Source organism: Glycine max, chromosome 9 (assembly GCF_000004515.6).
Source record: "Glycine max cultivar Williams 82 chromosome 9, Glycine_max_v4.0, whole genome shotgun sequence".
Taxonomy (NCBI): domain Eukaryota; kingdom Viridiplantae; phylum Streptophyta; class Magnoliopsida; order Fabales; family Fabaceae; genus Glycine; species Glycine max.
In genome coordinates, this window is record NC_038245.2 from 11,091,942 (window position 1) to 11,112,059 (window position 20,118).

General features: G+C 29.4%; 2 protein-coding genes across 2 annotated transcripts; both read left to right on the forward strand.

Annotated features, from left to right (window-relative positions):
- Positions 1 to 2,574: 2,574 nt before the first annotated feature.
- LOC102662468 (loricrin-like) lies at positions 2,575 to 4,462 on the forward strand. Its single transcript, XM_006588003.1, has 2 exons — positions 2,575 to 2,609; positions 3,997 to 4,462. Exons 1-2 carry the CDS (start codon positions 2,575 to 2,577, stop codon positions 4,460 to 4,462), a joined length of 501 nt encoding a protein of 166 aa, XP_006588066.1.
- A 4,158-nt stretch (positions 4,463 to 8,620) lies between these two features.
- On the forward strand, positions 8,621 to 16,181 carry LOC100783605 (probable inositol transporter 2). The gene is made up of 6 exons (XM_003533793.5): positions 8,621 to 9,122; positions 9,302 to 9,372; positions 11,875 to 12,210; positions 14,058 to 14,165; positions 14,259 to 14,858; positions 15,425 to 16,181. The coding sequence occupies exons 1-6, from the start codon at positions 8,990 to 8,992 to the stop codon at positions 15,920 to 15,922; spliced, it is 1,746 nt and encodes a 581-aa protein (XP_003533841.1). The 5' UTR covers positions 8,621 to 8,989; the 3' UTR covers positions 15,923 to 16,181.
- Positions 16,182 to 20,118: the final 3,937 nt, after the last annotated feature.

A 20,118-nucleotide genomic window follows, 5' to 3' on the forward strand; every position in this document is an offset into this window, starting at 1 on the left:
CAGTCCTAAGATAATACTCAAAGATGCCCTTCCAATAAATGTCCACACATGAATTGAACTAAAAGAATTTTTAGTCCGTTTTAAATTATTGTTTTTATATGCTTAATTTTAAACTATTTTGATTCAACCGTATTTAACGAGGTGGAACAATAACAAATTCCATGTGACTGATGGAGTATTCATGAAAATTGGTATGCAGATACAAGATGGGAAAGTAGTTTTTAATTAGTTTTAGATTGGTATAGTTTGCTGAATTTTAATGGTATACAAGTCACTGAATATAGTCAAATATCTGATAAAAATTCCTTATTGGGTTAGAGGATTTATGGGAATGGGTATGTTATGGTTTGATTATCTTGTGAAGTTAGTTGAGGTTTTAAGGGATGCATGGGTACATATATCTTGTAGTCTTTATTTTCTTTTTTAATATATAACTTTTTTACTGATAAAAAAAAAACTTATTTCAAATGACTAGATGCACGGAATGAATTAGCTGACTCAATTAGTAAGACAGAACGATGTCCATCAAAAAGGTCTTTACTAATATTTTTAATTCGTTAATTTGTTAATACTTAATACCAAATATATAATATGAGCTTTAATATATTTAACCTAAGATACACATACCCATTTATGAGCTCAAAAGTATACATTAAAAACACGTATAGATACCTTTGTACGTGATATTGTAAGTGGACAGATTTACATGATTTGACGCACTTTCTATTTCTACATTGGTTTAAGGATAACCGATGTTGAAATGTATTTTCAATAAGAAATGTTGAGAGGAGTTCACTTTCAATATTGGTAGAGATTTAAATGTCTTTCTAGCATTTAAAATTGATGTTAAAGGATATTTTTTTTTTACAAATATCAAATGTCTTTTCTATAATAGTGAGAGATTTAAACAGTATACAACTATATACATGAGATTTTAAATTTTATTATCATTATTACCAACATCGTACACATACAAAAAAAGCACACGGTACATAATAAAATTGGATATTTCAGAAATTAAAATTATTTTTTAGCGTGATTTCTTTCTAGCATTTTACAAATTTATTTTCGCATTGTTTAATTTGTCTTAGGGAATGTATGAAATGCAAACACATGAATTTATGTCAATACCTGACATGATAGTTTTACATATAGTATTAAAAAGGATTTTTTTAATTAATAAATAAAGACAAAAATATACTCTGACATCTCATGCAAAATTTTGTTCAAAAATCAGAATGGAGTATGAAATAAGAATCATGTGATCATTAACTTGTCGTAACTTTGTGGGATGCTAATTGATACCATTTCTCTTTATTTTGGTTCCATGGGCAATTAATTATGTTACTTGGGGAGTACATCTTGTACGTGATCCAACTTAGGCAATTAATAATATCTTTCCAAAAAGATTAAAAATTGCGGATTACAAAGAACATGGTCTGGTCAAAGGCTATATATATGAGTTTGATGGTTGAAATAAGCTGACATGAACGATGAAATTTCATGCTTAGAATATGTCATAACTGTGAGCATGCATATACAACTCATGGAAACCATAGGAAGCAACATCTTTAATTTCTTTTTGGGGTTAGTTTCGGGTAAAACTTTCTTTTTTGATTCATTTGAAACAAAACACTTGGAGAATCTTAGGAGCATTCTAGATTTTGTTCTAAAAAAATTGTAGAAGAAGAAAGAAGACCGAGGTTAAATTCTCACGACATGTATTTAGAAATATCACATTCACTTTGGACTTTTCGTGGAGCATAAGACCTATTTTTATTTTATTTTTGGATAAAAAAGCATAAGACCTATTTTTATTTTATTTTTGGATAAAAAAGCATAAGACCTATTATACCCTTGAATAAAGCATTAAAATTTAATTTTTTTAAAGTAAATTTTATTCGTGAGCTCTACTGTCCATATCTTCAATTTCCTTTTTCAAACAATATGTATATTTAGGTATAAAGTAAATTTCCAAATAAGATCCTTGAAAACTAATTCGAATAATTCATTAAAATTATTAAGATTTTATTTTAACTTTGTTTTCAAACCTTTTAAAATACAAATTATTTATTAAACTATTATAATTAATTTTATATAACAGTTTTAATAGATGATAAAATTAATTCATTTAAGCAGTTTTTTACTGACTAATTCATTTAAGCATTATTAAGTCAATGTTGATTTATTCTATTATTTCATTTTTTTTTCCGTAAAAAAGCACTAAAGTAGTTATGTTATCACCATTTTACAATAGAAAATAAAGATGACTTTTATATATTTGCATTTGGAAATGAAAATAAAAGTCATTTTATGCTATTGAGGGTAGCAATTGGTGTGTTAATATTTACTAATTAATAAGGTACGTAAGGAAAAACAAACTAAGACAACTAAAGTAATTATGAGGGATTTTGTGACATAAAGATTCATGTAAAATACTTTCTCTAAACTCTTATATAAACAAAAAAGTTATTTTATATTTTGGTCTTAAATATAAATAAATTTAACTAATTTTATCTATTTAATTATATCACTTTTAAAACATTCATCATTTAATTGTATTTTTTTTTTCACATGCCTCCTCCTTCTGAGGCAAGTATGTTTGAGAGGTACAACTCTATATATTTTTGGTTTCACATAACTCTATTTTCAAAGATTCTATTGTATTCATGATATCAAATTCTAATAAAAAATGATTTAAGAATAATCATTTTTTAACTTAAGATTAATAAAATTAAATAATTTCAACTAACTTCCTTAAACAGTGTTAAAGTAGTTACTTTTACTTATCTACAAATATAATTAATGTACGAGTTTAGATGGAGTACATTATTGAGAAGAGATTTAAGAGAGAGTAACCTGTGAATCAAGAAGTTTGTAGTGATATTTTAGGGTCCCATAATGAGCCAAAAATCCTAATCGTGAAAGTATAAATGACTTATCTTTTATAAGAAAAATATTTACTTCTAATACATAACTTTTTTTTTTTTTTACAAAAACTTAATTTACCGTTTCTATGTATGAAATCATAAACTCTCACACGTCCAAATAACAATGAAAATGATTTAACCTTTTTTTTATGAATATTTAAATTTTACATTGCAAGTTTATAATATATGATTTTGATATATTATAGTAATTTTAATATAACAATAATACTAAAGAAATTATTATAATTTTTACTAATTTAAATATAGGTCGACCTGGGTTTGAAAATGCCATTTAAATGATTTAAGTATAATCCTTTTAATCAAATAATTTTTTATAAAAACCTAAACTTAACCTATTTTTTAAAGAAAATTAATCTGATCTAGACATGATATTGGCTAGATAATAGGTTGGGCCTATTCCAAGTCCAACTCCTGCTTACAAATATATCTAATTATCCTGAGTAGGTTGGCATCGGTCCCCCTCTCCTCTTTTTTATCAGAGGTTCATACATTAAGGTAACGGCATTGCATGTGATTTCTTGGGGGCAAATCATCATAAGGATATGGACAAATATAGTGTCTAATTTTTTTTTTTCATGGAAAAATATAGTGCATGTCTAATTTTGTGTTTATATTTTCTTTTTTACCACCCATCCCCGGTCTAGTTAGAAAGAGTTTTTTCTTTAAAAAAACATTAATTTGACATTTATAAAAGTTAATATGATCAATGTTGTTGATATTACAAATTAAAAACATTAATTTTCAATACATTTCTAGCATCCATATGTAATTTATCTAAATTTTATATTTAATTGTTATATATATATTAAAAGTTTTTAATATTATTTGTTTAGGATCCGTTTGAGGTGATTTTAGTTTTCAGTTTCTAAAATTTAAAAAATAACAACTAGTTTTTACTTTTAATTTAAAAAACATTTCAAATCAATTTTAAATAATCTTATTTTAAAAGTTTCATATGGCATTAAAATTAATTTAAGAGTATTTTGTGTGATTGTAACTTTAATGGTAATGGTGGCGATGTTAACAACAAATATGTTGTTATTAGAGATATCAGTGGTGATCACAATGACAATGACGGTGGTGGTAGTAGAGGTGGCAATGACAATGTGGTGTTGGTAGCCAATGGTAACGACATTGGTGGTGGTGATGGATGTGATATTAGTGGTGGTGGCAGTGGCAAAGAAGAAGGTGATATTAGTTGTGGTGGTGGTAGTAGCAATGTCGGTGGTATTGATGGCGATGGTGGTAGCAATGATAGTGGTGTGGTGGTGGTGACAACAAATGATGACGATGATAGTGGTTGCAGCAACATTGGTGGTGATTTTGGTGGCGATGGTAGGGGTGATATTGTTGGTAATTGTGGTGGTGGTGGTGGTGGTGACAATGACAGTGATAATGACATTGATGGTGGTGGTAGTGATAGCAATGACGTTGGTAATGATGATGTCAGGGGCAAAGATGATGACAATAACAGTGGTGTTGACGGTAACACCAAGTGGTGGCGACGATGAAAGTGGTGGTAGTGATTGTGATAATGATGATAACAATGAAACTAATGGTTTTGGTGGTGGTAATGCTAATGGTGGTGACAACAGTGATGATAGTGACAATAGTAGTGATAATAACAATTCTAGTGATTGTAGTGGTGACAACCAAATGAACAGCTAATGTGTAACTTAGTTTCAATGATTTCAATAGACTTGTTTTCATGTGTGCACGATTTATCTTCACAAGTATATATGTGTTTTTGTTTTCTTTAGTTATATATATATATATATATTATCTCAAATGTGTTAACATTTTATTTTTTTGTTTTGATATAAATTCAGTGATCCACCGCCTTTTTCAGCATTGTTATTGTTCTCGTTTTTCATCTTAATGTTATTGCTGTGCAACCTATGTTTTAATAAAAATAATCACTCTTTCCTTCTAAAATATGTAATGCTTGAGACTATAATGTTTTTTTTTTCTATCTTGTTCAAACATTTTATGCAATACTATATTAATATATAATATATATTAATTATATTATATATATTTACGTACTAATTTTTTCTTAAGTTAAAACAGTATACATGCATGTTCAAGTAGATGTTGAAAGATTTTATTTATTTTTATTTGTAATAATTCTGCAAATAATTTATCATTTTTATGTAATTAATAATTTTTGTTTCTCAACTTAGTATGATACTGCATATTAAAGATGTGCATTGTAATTTATTTTGGATCCCTCAAAATTTTGGTTTGCTCAAGCTTCGCAAGTGACATAATTTTGGTGAGAATAGTGATAATAAAAAAATATTATTATTAAATGTAAAAAATATTTGTTGTTTCTAAATTAAAAATTATATTTACAATTTTTTTCTTAATTTTAAAAATGAGTATAAAATATTTTAAAAATAATTTAAAAATTATTTCATCTCTATTTTTATCAAATATATTTTATTTTAAAAATTATATTTAAAATTCATAAATTAAAAACTCGCAACCACTCCTAACAAACTACAAACTGTTGAATTTTTGTTCATACCATTGGCAAATGTCGTCACAAGCTAACACTCTTTAAGAGACAACCAATTAGACCAATATCTAACATATTATAAGGATTAATATGTTCAGTAAAGAAAAAGGATTAATGCTTAAATGGAATAAAAGTATAGGGACTCAAACCAGACAAAATTATAGGGATTACAACCTAAAAGATAAAACTATATAGATTAAAATCCATACTTTTCAATTTATGATCCAAAACGAAAGTACAAATTAATAAATTATGAAGATGAAGAGTATAATTAAATCTCCTTAAAACCTTATTTTAATTAAAATATTAAAATTCGATCGGTATCTGAAATTGACATTAAGAATTAATTTGACACATGAAATTAAAACTAAAAGGAAAATTATTAGTAAATATTAAGAAAATTTAAGTAAGGTGATTGAATAAAATGTGAGTTCTAGTAAATTTTTAGTAATTATTTGTAGTTAATTGGTCTTTTTACCTTGATGTCATTAATTAATTAGTCCTAAACATTAATGCATATCAAGCATTAAATTAACACGTGATTGTCAAAAACTAAAAATCTAATTTCATTTTGAATAAATTGTAATTTTAGTTCCTTTATAACTTTAAATTTGTGATTTTGATTCTTTATTTTTAAATTAAGAAATCAATTCTCCTATATTTTTTTATAATAAGTAACTTTGATTCTTTTATCAGTTGATCATTAGAAGTCAAACTTTGATGTGGCATATTAATGTTGATGTAGAACTTATGTAAAGTGTTAACATGATACTTATATATAAAAAAATATTAAATGAAGCGAAAAATAAAAAATATCTCAATATGAATTAAATTCATGATCATTTATTTATAGAAAAGACAATAACAAAATTAGAAGAATAATCAAAATTTTGACAGAATAATCAAAATTATTTGTTTTGAAAAATAAGGAGACTAAATATCTAGATTTATAAATAAGAGAATCAAAATCACGAATTTAAAATTATAGGAGGATCAAATTATAATTTAACCTTTTATTTTTTTATAACACATCAAATATTCCACTCAATGAATGTGGTTCGATTAGTAGCACAGGTTTAGTTTGTGAGAGAGGATGTATGCTTGATTTTTGCAAAAATATTTTTTGAAGATCTAAAAATTAAGTATGTTGAAGTATCTTACATTCATGATTATCAAAAATCGATGTTAATATTGTGATATTAAAACCCATTTTTTTATAGTAGTGCTAGAATTTTTCAAAGAGTCCCACTAAAAAAATGTACTAATTTTAAGAATTAAATTAATTCACACAATATCAAAGTTAAAGACTATTTTTTGTTTTCATAATATTAAGCATCTTAATTCATGTATTTCACCCAAGATTTTCGTAGCACCCAGACTATATAATTTGTATAAGTTATATGATGGCAAGTTGTTACATATATCCCGATCGAGGGCTAAATAATTGACAATCCATCTCTTCACATAAAATTCTGTCATGTCCATTATGTAGAGTAGAACTTGAAGCAACATGCATGACTTAATTTCATCACACGAAAACACTAGAAATAATTGTGTGCAAGAGGATCCCCGTGACTTACTGCTTTTCAAAAATTACGGTTGATGCTGACAAAATGTATGATTCATGAAAGCAAGTTCTAATGTACATAACGATTTTGCTTCGTCCGCGAAATGTGTTACCGGTGGTAGTTCTCATTGGCCTAAAATGCTGGTGGGATGCCTATCCTCAACATCATGAGATATTGACCTTGTTACATAGGATTGGCCAAGGAACTATCTAGGACATGGTGTCCAAATTATTGTATTATGAATTTGATCGAAAATAACTGCCATATGTTTTCAAAACATTTGAGTTCCATAAAAATCAGAGATGAAAATGATTTGTTATTTTTTACAGGAATCAAAATTAAAATTAGCTATTTTTTAAAATAAAAAAAATCATAGTTTATCATATTAAAAAATGAGGTGATTCTACTGAAGTGAAAACTGTATAAATGTAAAATGAGACATGCGTGTGTATGATTTAAATGAAATGATCTACGCGAGAAAGTATATACATACACGTCCAAGCATTATTTTTTTTTAAGGACAAAATTGCATTCATTAGAGTACAAGGAGCACTCTTGCACGCGTACTCGGTATTCCAACATTAATTTGTTCCATTACATGAGTTTCATAATCTAAGGCGTAATATATAGTTGGTTTTTATCATATATAAATGGCATGGAAAGAGACATTTTTAGGTTATGATCAAACATTTGCAGGTTTTTATTGGACTGGATCATATTTAAGAATTTGAGAATCATCAAATTGAATCTTTTTAAAATTTAGAAATTAAATTGATTTATTTTTAAAAATTTAAAGATCAAATTGAACCTTTTAAAATTTTATAGACCAAATTAAATCATTTAAAATAATTTAGGGACCAAATTGATTATTAAACCTAATTTTTTATTTGATATAAATTTATACATGTAATCAAAATAATTTTTATTTCGAAAACAAATATTAATATAGCATTCTAAAGCTCAAAATCTTATTTATAATCATGATATCCATCTTAATCATTCAAAATTTGATCACCCACCAGTTTATATTTCGTTAAATTATATATAGACATGCATTTGTATTTGTGATCGAAAAGCTTTAGAGTATTTTTTATAATTTGGATCACGTGTTGTGATTTAATAATAAAATGTTTTATTCTTTGAATGATTTTGGCTAAATGACTAATTTAGTCACTTTATTTATTTATTTTAATAAAATTTAATTTTATAATCCGGCCTCGACAATTAGGGGAGTCTGGTTCTGTCTTTGAACGTAGTAATATTTTAAGGATTCTGTATTTACACGTGGGGAATAAATTATTTAGTACCAAATCTCATGTTCGATTTTTTCTGCCTAAATTTTGTTTAGACTAATAATAATCTTGTATTACGAACGAAATTATCCAAGAAAAAAATAACACACACATAAATGCATAGCAACAAAAATGCATTATTTTAACTTTGAAAAAGTTGTGGTGTCCAAGCCTACCAAGTTTGGGCCTTGCAATCTTCCATTGTCACGTAATATTCCTCCCTTGTCGGCTAGGTACGTAAGAAGGCTAAAGACAACTGTGGTACCTGTCCCTCACAATTCCCACATAAACACATTTTTTCCATTCAATTTTACTTTCCTTTTTTTTTATTATTTTCTACTTGGTGTCTCAAAATGATTGCGTATACTAATTTTTATCTTGATTGAAAATTCCAAATAATGTGTCTATGTGATTCCATCTATGCATCCAAATTCATCATGCCATTGAATTTCTCCCCTTATAAATATGCTGCTACTCAAGCCACCACATCTTATCATATTTAATGCCTTAAGTATCTCTCTATCTCTCTCACACACACTCATCATTTTCTAGCAAACTCTCTAGCCTCTTCAAATGGGCTAGGAAGGTTGAATACAAAGAAAACAAACCCTAGCTTAATTAATTAACTTGCTTGTGTTGTTAATTAATTTGTTCAACATGGAAGGAGGAGTGCCTGAAGCTGATATCTCTGCCTTTAGAGAATGTTTGTCTCTATCATGGAAAAATCCTTATGTTCTTCGCCTTGCTTTCTCCGCTGGAATTGGAGGCTTTCTCTTTGGCTATGACACAGGTAAATAAATTAAAACTCCCATAATATTTGTTTAATTAACTAATTTATGACTTATGTTATGATGACACCACTTCACTTGGTTCACAAATTCTCTATAAAATTTTCACCAAGAAAATTCTCTATAAACTACCAATTGATTAGTGGTAGTATTCATGTTGATGAATGATTGGTATGTGCAGGAGTCATATCTGGAGCACTTTTGTACATCAGAGATGATTTCAAAGAGGTGGATAGAAAGACGTGGCTGCAGGTAATAATGTTCATGAAGTGTCCATGAAAGAATTTAGTTTTTCGTTATTTTTTTTTTGTTGTTTCTCCTCAAATTCAGTCATTTAACAATAAGACATATGATTCATAGGTAATTTTATTCTTTAAACATATAATTATGGGTTTAATTCTTGACCCATATGTGCCTATAAAAAAATATTTATTAAAAGAGATTAACTTTTTAATTGACTTTTGGCTTCCAAATATTCTACTTCAAAAAATAAAAATTCTTTCATTTTTTTATGGACACTAATGCCCCCGGCTTTCAAATATTCTACTTCACAAAATAAAAATTCTTTCATTTTTTATGGACACTAATGCCCCCATTAGTATGGTTCATTCATAACCCATGATGAATAAGCACTTGTGATGATAATATAGCAATGATTTCTAGCAAGATAAGATATGATATTTGCGAAAATGATCTCACTTTATTCTGTTTTACAATTTTCTTTAAATTACTGATTTGTAATTTTATTTTAACTGTTCAAAGTATACACAAATTAAGTTTAATAAGTTTGTGAAGATATATTTATGTATAAGATAAAAATATGATTTATTGAACCTTTTCATCTTGATTTCTTTATTTTTTTTTCTTAAAAACACTATTATGTTGAGCTTTCACATTATCACACATGCTAAAATAAACCTCCTTGCCAAAAAAATATTTAATTTAACCGAAGAAAACATCACAGTTATTGAAACATTAGAAACGTTACCAGTTACCTTTAAAGTTATGATTGAAAAATCAAAATATATTGTATTAAAAATATTAAATGTTTCTTAATTAATTAAAAAATTTCAATACATTTTGCTAAAATCTTTAAGCTATTTTTGCATGTAAAAGTAACATAATAATTTTTTTTTAAGTCAACATAATATAATATTGAGTAAGACTTTAGGCATGTAAATGGAACATATAAAGACTGTTTTTTTGTAATTAACTGAAAAGTTTAAGGTGAGCGTACACATTGAAGAAAAAGAATAGAAGATCTCAATATCATAAGGTTGTGAAATAAAAAGAAAACATTAAGAAAAAAAAACAATTGAACTGGTAAACACAGATCGTAACTTGGAATTAACAAAATTAAAATATCGTAGATACCATAGTCATCCATGGTTTCTTATTTTATGAAAACACTTATTTTAATTATATTACAACAAAATAAAAACGTTTGAAGAGCTCAGTTGCATTCAAAATTGATTTATTATCTTCATTTTTTACAAGTTTGAGTTTGGGAAACTTTCGATATTCACTCTATCAAAAGGTTGTGGTCCTGAATTTCACAACTTTGAATATTGGTCACACGTTTGTGGTCCCGATAGCTCTAAATTTAGAACATCACGAAACTCCATTGTGCATAACATGCTTTTGCATGTCCCACTCTGAATCTACATCATTCCTCATAAGGAAAAGCAGTATTTAAACAATAATCTGAATATGCTGGTAGACACATATGTGGGATATAATTCCACTATTTGACATGATGTATGCTATACTTTTGCCGTCAACAAGTCTTTTACTAATATTATTATCAAGTTGTGACACTCCTAAGCTTAAAATGGTTTAGCTTTTTGTTGGCCAATAATCTTTTTTTTTTTTTTTTTTTGCATTCTAGCTAAATATTTGGTGAGTAAAATCATGTTATAAATATAAGTTACGTGTGTTAAAAAAAGTTCATTTTTTTTTTCTCCCAGTCCCTGTTAATATGAAACTAAAGTTGTAACGAAAAAGAAAAGTTGATTAGCTCATCAACTCTAAAGAAAACGCATGACAATGTATTCTTATGTTCATAAAACTCATCATGCTATACAGAGCAGGATGAAAATAACTCATCTAATTCTTCTTTTTTTGTGTGTGAAAATTCTTTGTGATTGTTAAAACAGTAAATTATAGTGATACTTTCATGTAGTTTAGTCTAATTACAAGTGCACCTCCTCCATTTGAAGGCATTACTTTGGCACCCCTTTTATGACAGTGTTATGTAAACATTAGCTTTCAAAGTTCACAAATGTGCTTAAACGAGTGCTAGGAGGCTCCATCGATATGTGACTTTCTTTTTAAAAAAAATATGTTTTCGTCTTAGAAGGAAGAAGAAATAAACAAAAAATAAATGTTACAAAACTTATATTTTCCCCTGCTCATGATTCGAATTAGAATTTACTAATTTGGAACTAGTCATGTTCCGAATGCAATTATTGGAAGACTATGATTTTTTTCATCTATAAATATTAATTTTTGTTAGAATGTTAATTTTTTGTTTGAAGAAGAGATCCGGGAATCCAACTCGTCATCTTTATTTTCTTTTTTTCTCCTTTAACCATTCAACCAACCTTATATTTTCCTGGAAGACTATGATTATAATCACTTACAGATCCTTTTTCCACTTTCAAAGACACTCAAATTAAGTTGTTATCTGTTATGTTAGTTGCACCATACTCCATGACAATTATTAAAACATGAAATTCATATATCATAAAACAGGAAGCTATAGTGAGTATGGCACTTGCTGGAGCAATCATAGGAGCTTCAGTTGGTGGATGGATCAACGATCGATTTGGGAGAAAGAAAGCAATCCTTTTGGCAGATACCCTCTTTTTTATAGGGTCTATTGTGATGGCTGCTGCTATAAACCCAGCTATTCTGATTGTTGGTCGAGTTTTCGTTGGCCTTGGGGTTGGAATGGCCTCAATGGCCTCACCTTTGTACATCTCAGAAGCATCACCAACAAGAGTTCGAGGTGCCCTTGTTAGTCTCAATGGATTCCTCATCACTGGAGGACAGTTCCTTTCCTATGTCATCAACTTGGCCTTCACAAGCGTGAGAACACATTGCCACTATGCTTCATTTGTTGTTCAATCTCTTTGGATTTTTTCATTAAGAATTATTATGTGTGACATAAAGGATGCTAGTGATATGAGAAAATGCTAATAATACACTTTCTAACTCACTCTTTCAAATATATTTTTTATTAATAACTAAATTTTAATAGGATAATAATACCTTATATACTTCTTATTTAATAAGTCTCACTTGTAACTTAATAAATTTTAATTAATAACCAAGAGATGTTAAAAAATGATGTGTTAGAGAGAGTGTTGTTGACATTCATTTAGTGACATGAATTTTCTTTTAATATTTAATTATCTTTAATGAAACATATTATTAAATTTTTTTTATTAAAAAATGTTTAAATATATTTTTGATTTTTAATGTATATCTGAAATTTTACATTTAATCCTTGATAAATTTTTTTTCGCATTTACTTATATTTAAAAATTTTATTTTAAATTTCTACTATTAATTAAGTGCGTTAATTAAGTGATGACGTATCTATTAAATATTTGATAATATTATTTGGCTCCAAAATTATTAATATTTATTTCAAATCAAATTCAAAATGAAATCTTTCTCTCTCCTATGCAACCTTCTTTTACGTCTCTCTCTTCCACCCTCTTCTCTGTATTACTCGAACGATTTCAGAAACCCACCCTCTTTCCTCGAAGACATCTTCACCAAATCTCTATCCCAATCCCAAACACAACACACACAAAAAGAAAATCCAAATTGGAGAAGATTGCACGTTAAAGCCGAATCCGTAGGCTTGCTGGCGGTGGTGGCCTAGGGATCACAGTTAGAAGTAAAAAAGATGGTGCGACAACGGCTATTGAACTTTGGTCAATAACTCAATTGTGGTTGACCTTGAACCTTCCCAAACCAAAACGATGACGAAGCTAAACTTATCCAATGAGAAGCTCACTAGGAAGAACAACGGTGGGGAGGAAGCTGACCGGGAAGAACAGCGGCGGAGAGGAAGCTCACTAGGAAGAACAACGCCACCGCGTGCGGCAACCCACCTCTATCCCTTTCACGAAGAATTGCAATTCCATCTTTTGTTGGAAGTGGTGGAGCTCAGCGAGAACGCACTCACCGGAACTGTGGAGTCGTGGTTCTTCCTTTTGTCGTCATTGCAGCAAGTGGACTTGGCCAACAACACCTTCACGGGGGTGCAGATCTTGAGGCCACTTGCAATGCGTGCGGGAGGCAGCAGTAGCAGTGGCCGTAGCAACCCCGTTGCGCTAAACCTCAGGTTTAACAAAATCCAAGGCTATGTCAAGTTTATGAAGAGGTTGTTCCTGGATGAAGGTTGAGATCTGTTTCTTTTTTTTAAAATAAAAAAATTGAGACTGATTTTGAAAGATGAAGGTTGAAGGGAGAAGATAGGTGAAGCATAGATAGATGGATGACTTGGAAGATGATTCTCAATGTTTTATTTATTTATTTATTTATTACTTTAATTAATTTTGACTGTTTTTAATCATTAGACAATTTAAATTTACGTTTGATTTTGAAACAAATATTGGCTGTTTTTAAGTTATCACAAATCACGTTATCAAATATTTAACGAATGCATCATCATTTAATTGATAACATAGATTTAAAACAAAAATTTTCAAATATTAAGAAATAGATGTGAAGATAAAATTTATCAGGAATTAAATGTAAAATTTAGATATATATCAAGGATCAAAAACATATTCAAGCAAAAAAAAAATTATGTCATTGTTTGATTTGTGAACTCAGTGATGGAAAAGATAAGTTTTATACTTAAAATAAACATGTATATACAAATGGTTTGATCTTGATGCTTTATATAATTTGTTCAGGCACCAGGAACATGGAGGTGGATGTTAGGAGTAGCAGCAGTACCAGCATTGACACAAATCATATTGATGGTTTTGCTCCCAGAATCACCTCGTTGGTTGTTCAGAAAGGTTCCTTCATCACCAACTTTCTAAAGTAGTGTTTCTAATTTAATTTTTCTTCTCAAAATCTATGTATTCACTTGTCTTTGTGGCCATCAATAGGGTAAACAAGAAGAAGCCAAAGAAATTTTGAGGAGGATTTACCCTCCCCAGGATGTTGAAGATGAAATCAATGCTTTGAAGGAATCAATTGAAACGGAACTCAATGAAGAAGCTTCAGCTTCAAACAAAGTCAGCATAATGAAGCTGCTGAAAACCAAAACTGTGAGAAGAGGTTTATATGCTGGAATGGGCCTTCAAATCTTCCAACAATTTGTGGGGATTAACACTGTTATGTACTACAGCCCCACAATTGTGCAATTAGCTGGTTTTGCATCAAATAGGGTTGCACTACTTCTATCACTTGTCACTGCAGGGCTTAATGCATTTGGTTCCATTTTAAGCATATATTTCATTGACAAGACTGGGAGGAGGAAGCTTTTGTTGTTTAGTTTGTGTGGTGTTGTGGTCTCACTTGTTGTTTTGACCGTGGCTTTTCATGAGACTACCACTCACTCCCCTATGGTCAGCACAATCGAAACCTCTCACTTCAACAACACATGCCCTGATTACAGCACTGCTTTCAACCCTGGTGAATGGGATTGCATGAAATGCCTCAAGGCCTCTCCAGAATGTGGCTTTTGTGCCTCTAGAGCTAATAAGGTAAATGTTTCATAATCTCCTTTAGATTAAGTACATCATAAGGTTTTCTGATTCAAATTTGGATCCTCTCGTGTAAGATATGACCAAGTTGGAGATAAAAAAGACACAAATGTGACATAATTAGTATTATTTTAGTAAAAATGCGTCTTTCTATCTTTAATAAGACCATATGCCACTCAACAACAAGAGAGCCATCATTTCCTTCTTGATTACCATATTTCATATACCTTATTAGTTATACTAGTCTGTACTTATTGCATCAATTTAGGAAAGAGAAATGTTAACACATTTTTTTAACATTCCTTTTATTATTGGTTAAATTATATTGAAAATTATAAATTTTTGTGATCAAATTTGACGTCTCTTTCTGTTAATTTTATAATTTCAATAACTTTTAACAAACTGTGAAATATTTGTTAAAAGGAGTCTGTTGCTACAACTTCTGTCTAAGAAAACTGCTATAATTTTTTTTTTCTTGAGTTCCAAGTCCTCAACTACTACCAATTATTCTTATATTTTTTCTTGAGTTCTAAGTCCTAACACTACTACTACCAATTATTCTACAGCTCTTACCTGGGGCATGCTTGATTTCCAATGACACAACAGAAAATCAATGTCAAAAAGAGGACAGGCTATGGTACACTAGGGGATGTCCTAGCCAATATGGTTGGCTTGCATTAGTTGGCCTAGCACTCTACATCATATTCTTCTCACCTGGCATGGGAACAGTTCCATGGGTTGTTAACTCTGAGATCTATCCTCTAAGATACAGAGGAATCTGTGGGGGGATGGCATCTACCTCAAATTGGGTCTCTAATCTCATTGTGGCCCAGTCCTTTCTGTCCTTGACACAAGCCATTGGGACCTCATCTACATTCATGATATTCATATTCATCACTGTTGCAGCCATTGTGTTTGTCATTATTTTTGTGCCAGAAACCAAAGGACTTCCGATTGAGGAAGTGGAAAACATGCTGGAAAGAAGATCTTTGAACTTCAAGTTTTGGCAGACAAGTCCTGACTCTAATGATATACCAATAAAGCAGAAGAATCAGTCAGTTTGAGTGAATAAGTTAAATATATTGTGATGTTAATTAATGTGGTGGTACAAGTAGGGAACTATGGGATTGGACAATAAATTAAAGGAGTAAGATGACATATGTTAGATTAGCATTATATAAATGCACTAGGTCGGTCTCGTAATGGAAGGTTTGAGAGTATGAAAGAGGTTTGAGTAGGTTTTAACCTTGGTATGATTATTGCACACAAAAACAAAATAGCATTGTATATTTATTGCTTTATCTTCTGTATAATTTTTTAAAATTTGGGTCATTGTGTATACTATTTATTTGCTGTTACGAGTTAATATTTGGAGCCCACAAAATTGCATACCATTTAGAGATCTTAGAGATCAAGAAAGGAAATTAGCATAATATAATTCGAGCAACATAATTTGAGGGAAAAAAGGTTAAGAAAATAAGTGAAACAAGATTTAGCAATAAATAAGTTGCAACCTTGGATACTTAGTCTTACAGTATTGCTATTGGCACTATCCATGTCGATGCCTTTAAGTTCTATTCTCAAATTGTTCCTTGGATGGAAACACATGCAACTGAAACACTTTTGTGTTGCATACTTAAAAATTTATGAAATAAAACCATATTTTCGTTGTGCATCCTAGGGTAAAAAAAAATAGAAATATGATTATGTACAGTGAAGGACAAAATTATATTTTCGTTGTTTTAATTTTTCATCCCTAAGGTGCACAACGAAAATATGATTCTGTTGACCCCTCAACAACACAAATTCAAAAATGGATGACACGGTGGTGGAATGGGATGCGCTCATGGAGCCTCAGAGTTGGGGTCAAGCGACGTGACTGGGGAATTGTGGCATGATGCAATGGTGCGACGGGAGGAGGGCAGTGCTGCTTGGGGTTAGGGGAGTGGGAATTGTCGTAGGGGAAGGGGAGGGGTTAGGGGTGTAGGGATTTGGACTTGTGGACAAAAGGGACATTTCATCCCAATTGATAGTGCCAATAGGAATATCTTTTGTCTAAGGTTCTATGTTTCAAGCCCAATACTTTTTTCTACCTCGACTTCACAGTTTTGTTAAGTTTCAAAATTATAGAACAATGCTTAGTTAGGTTATATTCTTAAATCTCTATATGTATTCAGTATTCAGTTCACCATAATAAAATAAAGCTTATGTATACTGAACCACAATATTCCATATTCCAAGAGAAAAAGATTAGTACAAAATACGAATAAGTGTGGAAATCGAAAGAAATGCAAATTAATTTACAGTGATTCTACGTGTTCCTATATTGTACAACATTTCATGCTTTTTCTTATAGGAAATTATAAAATGTGGGGTTTGGATTCAAATTCTACTTTGTGCCAAAAAGAAAAAAAGATTCAAATCTTACCAAGACAGATATGGAATAATCTCCATAATAAGTAGTGCAAGTATTAAAGAATAATATGCACTTCATAACAAAATGGTACATGCATCTATTTTAATTCTTTTATTTTATTTTGCTTGTATACAATAAAGCTAAAAGTATCTAATAATAATATAATCTTCTCTTTAAATCAATTAAATTTGTTAAAGTAATGATCCTTGGTGTCTTCAAATTGGGAGTTGCCACTTTGTCAGTATAAATCAATAATTTTGGCATTATTAAATAATAATATATTTGTAATAATAAAAATAAATTAAAACTTTTGCAGTTGTGGCTTCTATAAAACCAAAATAAGATTCTTTTTTTTTTCTTTTCTAAATTCTTGGCATAACATACATCATACACCACCAATTCGTTGCTTGCTATGCTATCAAGACTTGAATTTTATGGCTCAAATTTTGCCAAAGGTTTTGTTCTGCGATTTGAAGTTTGGATGATTCAAGTATAAACTATTATAGTTTCACTTGGTAAAATTACTAGTAATGAAAAAGCTGAATATTATTCCTAAAGGATATTACTCATGCCTTAAAACTTTTTCCTACGTATAACTAACATCCTTTTAAGTGTGAATTGTTTCAATTGAAAAGAGATATAAAGAAATAAGAGAGAAAAGGATAAAAATGATAGAAGCAAAAAAAAAAAAATGTGTTGTTTGAATGAATAAAAATAAGAAGAAAATAAGTCAAGATGTTTCTGTATATGCTATTCACAAAAAAAAAATTAATGGAGAAATGAGAATGAAACTTTCTAAAATTTTAAAAAAAGTTTTTCTTTTCAATAAAATATCACATTACTCTTTTCATACATCATGTGATAAATAATTAAATTTTCTAATAAAAATATATTCTTTGATTTCTAAGAAAGTCATATAAATATTCTTAAAAATATTTATGATCAATCAAATAAATTTATCATTTATAAGAATTACAATTATTAGGATTTGTGATTTTCTGGAATCACATTTTTCAAGATTCATTATTTTCAGTAATCATAATAAATCATGATTCTTGGGTATAAAAAAAAATCTTATATCAAAGGTCTCTAAGAGGAAATTATGTTTTTGGTCATTTAAAAAAACTCAAAAATAAGTTTTAGTTCCTATAAAAGTTTAATACATTTTTACTCATACATTTTAATAAAACATATGCTTTTAGTCCTAAATCCTAATGAGGTCCCAAATGAGAGACTAAAAATATGTATTATTGTTAGGCTAAAACAGAAGTTCGAAATACTTTTATGAAATAAAAATATATTTTACTCATAAATTAATAAGTTATATATAAAAAAGCTTTGTAAACTAATAAATTAAATGAAATTTAACTAGAAAAAACTCATTTAATATGTTATTTTTATCTTAAAATAATATTGTTTAGAGTAAATTATACTAATCACTCTTAAGATTTTGAACAATTACACAAATTTCTCCTCCTGCTTTTATCTCCTCTTATTTCTTCCCCTAAATAATAAATTAAATACCATATTTTTTTTCATTTTCTTTCCATCTATTTAATTACACTCAAACTTACTAATATATAGCTACGAGTTGAAAGTAAGTTGAAGAAGCTCTATTGTAATTTAAGGAGCTAAAAATCTGCATATAGGTTTTTTCTCATGAAAAATTGTATATATATTAGCATTTAACATTTTAATAAAACTGTATATACATACAGTTTTTATACTTTTATTTAATATGTTATCATTTAACTTAAATTTTCGTTTGACTAATTATATTGCAATAAACATATGTGCAACTATTAAATTTTATTAAATTAAAGATTTAATCCTTACACATTGAGGTTAAAATACTAAATTAGTGAAGGTTAAGCTTCATGTATCACTCATAAAAAATTAAAAACTTCGTTTATTAACTTTTTCATTCGGCTTGAATTTGTAAACTTAAAAGTGAATGTTAATTGAGACTAAAAATTGGTTTGATTTTTTATTCTATTCAACTATTTCAGTTATAAGTTTAAATATGATTTTAGTTCTTATTTAAGACAATAACAATCACTACTACAATTTTTAGATTTAACATCGCACGATTAACATCGGTTATTCACAAAACCAATGTTAACAAAAGCGCGGTGGCATTTTTGTAAATAATTAGACATAGTTAACATCGGTTTCGGAAAAACCAATGTTAAGTACTATATATTAACATCGGTTATTTAAATAACCGATGTTACTATGGAGTAGTTAACATCGGTTTTGGAAAAACCGATGTTGGTGTGTCGTTGTTAACATCGGTTTGGTAAAAACCGATGTTATGGAGTTGATTTTAACATCGGTTTTCTTAAAACCGATGTTACCTAGTTGTTTTTAACATCGGTTATTTTTAAAAAACCGATGTTGTTGTCATTATATATTAAAAATCTGATTCTGCAGAACCCGCGCGCTCGAACCCTATCGTTCTTCTTCTTTCTCCTTCTGCCCTAAGTTTGTCTTTGTCGCAAACTGGCCTGCACTTCTGTGACTGCAACCACATTGTGGAGTTCGTGTGTGTGAAGTTCGTCTCTGCCACTTATCGATTGAGGTACGTCCTTTCATTTTAACATTAGGCGTTCCTCGTTTTAACATTTGCTCGCTTTCACAGGTCGAAGAAATCTAGGAAAGGAAAGAGTTCCGGAAAGGGTGGGAATCGATTTTGGAAGTGCATTGTGGTTCGCCTTAAGACTCCCAGGGCATTCTTCTTATTTCTCCTTCTGCCCTAAGTTCGTCTTTGTCACAAACTGGGCTGCGCTTCCGTGACTGCAACCACATTGTGGAGTTGGTCTTTGTGGAGTTCGTGTCTGCCAC

Coding starts and splice junctions, on each gene's coding strand:
- LOC102662468 (XM_006588003.1), top strand. CDS start 2,575: ATGCCTCCTCCTTCTGAGGCAAGTATGTTTGAGAG. Junction 2,610..3,996: donor GAGGCAAGTATGTTTGAGAG/GTACAACTCTAT, acceptor TGTTGTTATTAG/AGATATCAGTGGTGATCACA.
- LOC100783605 (XM_003533793.5), top strand. CDS start 8,990: ATGGAAGGAGGAGTGCCTGAAGCTGATATCTCTGCCTTTAGAGAATGT. Junction 9,123..9,301: donor TCTCTTTGGCTATGACACAG/GTAAATAAATTA, acceptor TGGTATGTGCAG/GAGTCATATCTGGAGCACTT. Junction 14,166..14,258: donor CTCGTTGGTTGTTCAGAAAG/GTTCCTTCATCA, acceptor GGCCATCAATAG/GGTAAACAAGAAGAAGCCAA.